General features: G+C 33.8%; 1 protein-coding gene across 3 annotated transcripts in view; it reads right to left on the minus strand.

Moving 5' to 3' along the window:
• The window catches only part of FASTKD1 (FAST kinase domains 1), a 35,651-nt gene that overhangs the window by 18,013 nt on the left and 8,682 nt on the right, over positions 1 to 8,956 (minus strand). For all 3 annotated transcript variants that reach the window (XM_010849392.1, XM_010849393.1, XM_010849394.1), the window contains exons 4-7: positions 6,970 to 7,095; positions 4,575 to 4,973; positions 2,774 to 2,884; positions 1,894 to 2,025 (exon numbers count right to left, since the gene is read on the minus strand). In XM_010849392.1, the coding sequence (XP_010847694.1) occupies positions 1,894 to 2,025; positions 2,774 to 2,884; positions 4,575 to 4,973; positions 6,970 to 7,095 (768 nt within the window). The remainder of the gene's footprint in view (positions 1 to 1,893; positions 2,026 to 2,773; positions 2,885 to 4,574; positions 4,974 to 6,969; positions 7,096 to 8,956) is intronic.

Below are 8,956 nucleotides of genomic sequence, written 5' to 3' on the forward strand. Positions count from 1 at the left end.
AGGTATGTCGGAGTAGGCAATGGCACCCCACTCCAGTACTCTTGCCTGGAAAATCCCATGGACGGAGGACCCTGGTGGCCCGCAGTCCATGGGGTCGCTAAGAATCAGACACGACTGAGCGACTTCACTTTCACTTTTCATTTTCATGCATTGGAGAAGGAAATGGCAACCCACTCCAGTGTTCTTGCCTGGAGAGTCCCAGGGATGGGGGAGCCTGGTGGGCTGCCGTCTATGGGGTCGCACAGAGTCGGACATGACTGAAGTGACTTAGCAGCAGCAGTAGCAGCACAGAGGTATGTAAGGGCTCTTGCTATGCGGAATTACTAAACTTCAACACCGCCATATCTGCTTCAAATTATTTAATAAAGTAAACAAAACATTACCGGTAAAGTGAAATCTCCTGTGATGCTCCCACTCCTGTCTTACTTTTCTGTTAGCATACCTGTAGGCCAATAGTATTGTATAATTTACTATTTTAAGAAACACTGTACTGACCAAATAAATCATGTCTCTGGGCCAGTTTATGATACCTAATTTAGAGCATAATTATGTTAAATTCTTAATTCAGAGGCTATATGAAAGTGGATGTTATTAATAAATATGGAGTGAAGAAACAATCCTGTATTTAATCACCTTGATAAGAAACCTATTTAAGAAAACAGTGAACCTTCTTGTAACATATCTAATATGCTAAATTCTCACCTGATAAAGTGCTACCTCTTATTCCTCAGTTCAAATCCTTAACCATAATAGCATATCATTTTATTACAGCAAAAATCATTTTCAATTATATATCAGTCTTGATTACAGCATAAAGTCACATGCCTGGTCTTTCAAAAATCACAGTAAGAAATCAAACTAGTATGGGAAAAACAGAGGGGGAAAAAGATTAATCTGGTTTTAACTTCATTCAAGTCATTATTTTGATCTTTAAAGTCAAAATTTTTAATTGGAACACTCCATCTTAAAGTAAAATAAAAATCAATGGAAAACTGAATAACTTCTTTGTTGAAACAGGAATGCTATATTCATAGAAATGCAAAAATTTTTTAATTATAAAAGGGAAATCATATGAAAATACTTTACTAACATTGCCACCACATATTTTCGTTTTAAAATTTTAAATTTTAATATGCCTTGGACCTCCTGGGTAGCTCATTGATAGAGAGTCCACCTGCCAATGCAGGAGACACAGGTCAGATTCCCGATCCAGGAAGATCCCACATGCTATGGAGCAACTTGAGCCCATGCGCCACAACTACTGAACCTGTGCTCTAGAGCCCAAGAGCCGCAACTACTGAGCCCACACGCCACAGCTACTGAAGTCTGCGAGTCTAGAACCTGTGCTCAGCAACAAGAGAAGCCATCGCAATGAAGCCCGTGCCCCACAACTAGAGTAGCCCCATTCACTTCAATTAGAGAAAAGCCCAGGCAGCAATGAAGACCCAACACAGCCAAAAATAAATACATAAATTTTAAAATAAATTAATTACATTTTAATTATTCCTTAAAACAGGTAAGTAAGCAGACTAAAAACCTACAAATGTGAGTACTCCTAAATGGAGCTTTGCCTTCTTCAGCAGCTCTAATCTTTTCATGGATGGTCATTCCATTCCTGCAGGGAAGGAGAATGGCTTGGTTTTATGTGTTCACGCCCTAGAGCTCTCATCACCCCACTGACCTCACTTCCATTTGAAAATATATCAAGCACAAGCACTGGCAGAATGGCAAGGCAGCAAGATAAGCGTCTTCATAACTTTAATAATAATCTACCCATTTCTGTTTGCAAAAGTTCCAACAACTTTTATATAACTAAACTAAACTTGCACATAACTAAACAAAACAGGCTAGATTATACAATGAAAGACTTAAACACATCTATTTTAATCTTACCTAAGCAGTAATTCTCTGAGTTTCACAAAAAGCTCTTTACTTTGAAAATGTAGAAAAATCAACGCTTGAGTTATTCTCAACAACTCTACTGGTTTATAGTTATCCAAATGTTTATGCAGAATTGAAGTAATCCTAAAAAGAATGATAAAACATGTATTATAACCAGTTCACTCATGTACTATTATTAAACTTTTACTGAGGAGCTGTTTCATGCTAGACATGCTCTATGCTAAAGAAATAGCAATGAATGACCCAAGGTTTTCTGTTCTTGAAGAACTGTCTCAAGATGATGACAAAAATGTAAAATGATTTTTCTTCCTTAAATCCAGGATGGTCCTCTAATGGAGATGCTTAAAAGCAATGAAAAATGCAAACAGTCAATAAATTGGAGGAACTAGGGCAGTAGGAATATTTTTTAAAAGAATATATAATACACAATGAAATAATAAATATACACAGTCTGAACCACATGTTTGTTTTTTCTTAAATCTCAAGTTTAAAAAGCCAATATGTTGCAGTATGATTTCAAGGTAACAACTATAATATGAAACAATTCAAGTTCATGTAGATAGATGTTAACTGTTCTGCAGAAACTGTCCTTTTAAAAAGTCACTTGTGCTTTATGCTCTTCACTTTCCTAGATTATGATCCTCTGCCCGAGAATAAAAATAGCAGCAAATGAAATGAAAGATGTTGTAAACAATTAAAAACCTGTTTTGAAAAATTATTTAGAAAATAAACAATGACTTAAATGTTAATTCCTTATTTCTTCAAAACCAAGATTATAGGGAAAAAATTTTTTTTTCTCAAAAAAAAAAAAAAAAAAAGCAACTTATGAATGTCAACTAAACTTAACACCAAAAATTTCAGGGAAGTATACTTTTTAATCAGACGTAAATTTCTGCTTTCCATCTCTTCCATTGCTCCCATCACTGCCAGGGCCTGCTGGCCAGTCAGCTCCTCTGACATCAATAATATAGTTGATTTAAGTCTAGAAGGAAAGAAAAATATGTTAGAAAATTAATGACTAGTTTATTAAATTTTTATAAATAACAGTTCTTAGGCAATAAATAGAAATGATATAAACAAAAACTAAATTTAAAAAATACATTAAATATATAATTCTAATTTTCTCCCCACCTAATTGGGGATAACACAAAATATTATTAAATAAAGAAAAATGTATTTTCTTCAAAGAAACTAAGGCCTCAGCATAATCTTAAACTGTCTCTTAAAAAATATAAGTAACATGTTTTTAATTAATGATTTTCAAATAAAGTATGGTTTCATTGGCTATAAAATACAATAATTCAATGAAATTATTCAGTAGGAGAGAGCTATAGAACAAACAATTGATATTTCAATACTGTCCCAATTTTTTAAAACTTAGTAAGATCTGACCAGGAAGTCACCATACCTACATATTAATAGAAACCTTAACACTAAGTACTTCTTATAACACTATAAACTGAATATTTACAAAGATGGTCCATTTTGAAATCATCCAAAGTAGTGCAGTGATAAGTATATAAGTGTCTCTTAGAATAATTTAGAAGGCTAGTCCAAAATATGAAATTTGAAGAAAGCATGGCAAACTAATTCTCTATTCATCCTGGATAGTCCCACACCATCCTTTTCACTAACCTTATCAAGTATTTCAAACCCAGCTTCTTCCCATAGCTTTTCTGCAACCATTTTAATCCACATTTTTCTCTCACTTTTCTGTCTGCCCACAGCAATTACTATCTATATCTATTTTTTAGTATACTCATAAACTATATTGACGTTGTCATGGTATTTACATATTTCTATCCTTCCAAGTGGAATAAAAATTTCCTGAAGTCAGAGACTCAAAAATTTGTACTACCCTGGCATAAGAGATTTTAACAGTACTTGGTGACAAGAAAAAACTTCCAATAAAAGTTTTTTTAATAATCATCTTATTTCCATCTTGATCCAGTCTCCTAAAATGTACCCTTAAATTTCTTCATGTAATTTAGAAGACTCCCAAAAACTCTCTATGAAGTCTTTGCTAACAGAAACAAGGACAGCTACATATACCCAATATGCAATTCCTGGAACCCCTGCTTAACTGAATCTACTAATCACACTTAATCTGTCTGCTCATACCTAGTAATCATATATTAATTTAATATTTGCTCGTCTTTACAGGGGCTTCCTTGGTAGCTCAGTGGTAAAAAATCCACCCGCCAATGCAGGAGACACAGGTTGAATCCCTGGGTCAGAAAGATCCCCTGGAGAAAGAAATGGCAACCCACTCCAGTATTCTTGCTGGGGAAATCCCATGGACAGAGGAGCCTGGGGGGCTACAGACCATGGGGTCACAAAAGAGTGGGACACTACTTAGTAACTAAACCACCACAACCACCAAAGCCAGTCACGTGGCCTAAGAAGGGAGAAGAATAGCACTGATACGATGTTCTCCTTCATCAGTGCTAAGTTGACCCCCAGAGGATTACTGGCCCCCATTCAAAACACCTTAGGATACTGAGTTTGAGATATAAGTTAGAATAACCAGAGAAAGATCAAGGAGCAGAGTACTCAACTCCCTTCTACTTTTGAGTGGAGTGACTTTTCTGACTTCTAGAAATGCAAGATCTATGCCTGAAGACTCCATATATTCTCAACAGGAAAAGTAAAGCGCTTTTAGCTGAACTTACTGTTTCTTTTCTTCAGGTCCTGCCATGGGTCCCAACGCTACAAACAATTTTACACAGCTAGCAGGGTGGTCAAACAGAGGAATCATTTCTGTTAGCCTCTTCTTAGTCATTAAAATAAATTCAAAACTATGAAACTGTAGAGAGTAGTATAGACTAAGTATTTTACTGATGGAGTCCAAATCAAGATGGTTCATATTGCTCAAAAATACTTTATTACACCTTTCTAACAGTGGGTAATATCTATATTTAATATTTCGAAGAAATTGTACTATTCTTCTTGCAGTGTTGACCTGGGAAGAATCCACAGTGTCAAAAAGTAATTCTGCTTTGTTCACTAATTTCTCTTGAAAACGCCGTGATATTAAAGAAGATATGCTGACCATCAAAACAGACAAGGACCTGAAAGAGGAAGAAGATGCAAAAGGTTTACATTATCTAAGAATAATGAAAAATTCTAAGACTAAATGCTTAGAAACAGAAAGGAATTGATAAAAATACTACAGGCTTTATACAACAAAATTTTTCTTTTAAATACTAGTGGAACTTGAATTCTGATCTCCTAGTAATCAAAAGCCTGTAGACAAAAAAAGGATTGAATAATAATTTTTGTTGAATGTGTATAATATCTTGTTCTATAGATAAATACTTTGAAGGGAAATATTTTAATGAAGTTTACTCAGAAATCACTCTGTGCCAACAGCCAATCGAATGCAACACAGAAGGTCTCATTCTATATTTTCAGAAGTAGACTTTGCTTTATTACTCCTTCCTCTGTATTTATAATCTACCAGTAAAAATATTGGCAAAATATTTCTCACTAATGAATGATTTCATATTGTTAATGTTTTATGCTATATTGATATTGATATATAACAGTAGGGCAATATTGAATATGAATATGTTCAATAAACATATTTCTTCACTCAATAAACACTTTTAAGAAACATAAATCAATCTTCTGGCACTGTGGAAGACACCAAAATTACGAAGGTGAGATCTCTCCTTTCAAAAGGAGACAGTTCTTACATGATACAAAAATCACAAAACTCTACATACAAGAATACACCTAATAATGAATAAGGAATGTAAAATGTAAAAGGTATGATGTAACAAACATGTGGGGATGATAATTAGAAAACATCTACAAAAAAGACATGAAAATGTGAATCTAATACTATCTCAACCATTCCACTATCTCAATTAGTGGAACTATTTGAGGTTTTTTGTTTCAAAATTTCTTCACTCTTTCCAATAAAACAAATTATTTTTTAAAAACTCAGTTGTATAATACTTCAGCTTCTCTAATCCAAATGTTTAATGTTAACATCAATTAATGTAAATTAGTAACCTAGTGCTGCTATTTAGTTTAGTTATAAACTTGGATATGATTTTTTAAATTGTATTTATAATCACAATTTGGAGTGGGGAAGTACCCAAAGATTTCATTAGATTCTCAAATGGGTCTATAAGAATTTTTTAAAGTTAAAAAAATTTACAGTGATTTTTATTATCTCTGCTTTTATGAGCTACTTTCATGTGTATGTGAAAATATATATAAAGTAAAATTCACCATTTTAAACACTTTTAAGTATACAGTTCAGTGTTGTTAAGTACATTCACATTGCTGTACAACCATCACCATCATCCACTGCAGGGCTTCTTCATCTTCTCAAACTAAAACTTCTTGCCTGTTAATAGTAGCTCCCCATTCTCCCCTCCTTCAACAGCCGGCAACTACCATTCTACTTTGTTTCTATGAATTTGGCTACTCGAGGTACCTCATATGAAGGGGATTCATACAGTATCTGTCCTTCTGTGTCTGGCTTATTTCACTTGGCATAATGTCTTCAGGGTTTATACATGTTGTAGGACATATCAGGATTTCCTTCCTTTTTTAAGGTTGAATGATACTCCATTGTGGGTATATACAAAATTTTGATTGTCCATTCATTTGCTGATGGACATTTAGGTTGTTTCCTCCCTTCAGCTAATGTGACTAATGTTACTATGAACACTGATGTAGGCTACAAACCAAACTATGCCCTCTCCCCACAAATATATACGTTAAAGCCCCACTGGCAATGTGACTATATTTAGAGATAGGGAGGTAACTTAAGGTTAAATGAGGTCGTAAGGATGGCCAGCAAACATGTCAGCTTGCAAGTAAGGAAAAATCACAGAGCTCAACAACGTTGTGTCATAGTTTACATATTTTATGTCTAATTCCCATAGCAACATTGCACAGTAGATACTACTTACTATTCCTGTTTTGTAGGTGAGGACCGTGAACTTGCAAGAGAATAGTCACATAGTTAGGAACTAGCAAGTCTAAGTGTGTGTGCACTCAAAGCCCAGACTCTTTCCACCACGACACAAAGCCCCTAAATAAACTTACCTTAAGTCCTGTATGTTTTCCAAGTTCCTATTTACGATATCAGCTATTTTTCCCATTAATGGACTATAATATAAATGTTGATCTGCCAGGCAAGAGGAAAATTTTGACAGCACACTGATATCAAACCTATTAAGGGAAATATACAAAGAGGATCCTTACTATTTATTTTCACTTTTAAAACATAATACACAGTTATAAAATAGCCAAAAATAAAAAAACTAATATATTACTAACATAAAATGAATTTTCTAAAATGTTGATTATCTATTCTTAAAAGTAACCTAAGATAAGAGTTAAAAAACCACATTCTTCTCGAAGATTTTAAAAAGGGGGGAAAAAACACTCAAAGTTATTTGAATCATTTTACTTATTAATTTTTTCAGATGACAGAACAATTTCAACTCAAGGTTGTATGTGAAAGTGAAAGTCACTCAGTCATGTCTGACTCTTTGCCACCCCTGCCAGGGTCCTCTGTCCATGGGGATTCTCCAGGCAAGAAAACAGAAAACAACAAAATTCTGTAAAGCAATTATCCTTCAATTAAAAATAAATAAATAAATAAAAAATCACCCATTAAAAGTTTCCTGCAAAAAACAAAAAAGAAATAAACAACTTTAAATAAAAGACATTGCTTTCTAGCACACACACACAAAAGGATACTGGAGTGGGTAGCCGTTCCCTTCTTCAGGGGATCTTCCCAACCCAGCAACGGAATCCAGGTCTCCTATATTACAGGTGGATTCTTTACCATCTGAGCCACCAGGAAAGCCCATATTAACACATAAAACCAAAAATATTTTTAAAATAAATAAAACAATCTCTACTATAATCATGCTTGAAAAACTTGATTTTTTTCTATAGGACAAATGACCCAATTTCTTCAACAAAAATGGCAAGACAAAAGAGCAGAAAGGAAAATTGTTATAGATTTTTAAAGACTTTGAATTCACTTAAAGACAAACATAAGGAATTTCACAGCAGCACGATATGTACTGGCAAAAAAGAAAAAAGCAAAACAGCAACAATCTCAATGTCCATCAAGAGTTTAATGAATAACTGCACATATTCCTAGAATTCCATACAGCAATAAAAAAGAATAGTGCAATATCACAGAAGAATCTTTAAAATATATTGAGTGAAAAAACTAGGTATGAGAGTTCTTACTATAGGATTTCATTTTTATAGAAAGAAAACTAATTTCTGGTGTTAGAAGTCAAGATAGTGCTCACTTTTGGGACAGAGAAGTGGGAAGTAACTGGAAGAGAGCATGAAAGGAACTTTGGGGAAACTAGTGATATTCTGTGTTTTGATCTTGGTGCTATTACACAGAAGTATATGAGTATTTTCAGTATGTGAAAATTTATCAAGATGTATACTTATGACTGGTGTAACTATAAAAATTGGTATATTTTTACGATATTCTTTAATGAGTACTTACCAGAAAAAACAAAAGCAGAGAAAAACTTGAGACATGGCAACGAAATACAATGTGTATACCATGTTTGGATAGTTATTTAAACAAACTGCCTTTAAAAAGACCTTTATAGAGCAGGCAAAGAAATCTGAACTCAGACAGTTATTAGGTGATAATAAGGAATAATTAATCATTTTTATTAGGTATAATAATAGCATGGTGATTATACATACTTTTAAAAGAGTGCTTTTTGTCTCTCAGAAATACATACTAAGGTATTTACTGGTAAAATTATACTACAATTTTAACTATACTGAAGGGTAGGGAGGGAACTGGAGAATATCCAGTCAAAACAAGACTGCTATATGTTGGTAATTATTGAACCTGGATGATGGGTACATAGGAGTTCATTATATTGATCTCTCTACCTCACCAAAGGACAAAGATTGTTCTCCTTACCCTCAACAAAAAGACAGTTACAGGTAGAGAGATCGCAAACCTGGAGATGAGAAGACCGATCAGTTTAGATAATGAGATTAACTATAATCACCACTGAGTAAATGGATGTGAAAT

Source organism: Bison bison, unplaced genomic scaffold (genome assembly GCF_000754665.1).
Source record: "Bison bison bison isolate TAMUID 2011002044 unplaced genomic scaffold, Bison_UMD1.0 scf7180017864282, whole genome shotgun sequence".
Lineage (NCBI taxonomy): Eukaryota > Metazoa > Chordata > Mammalia > Artiodactyla > Bovidae > Bison > Bison bison.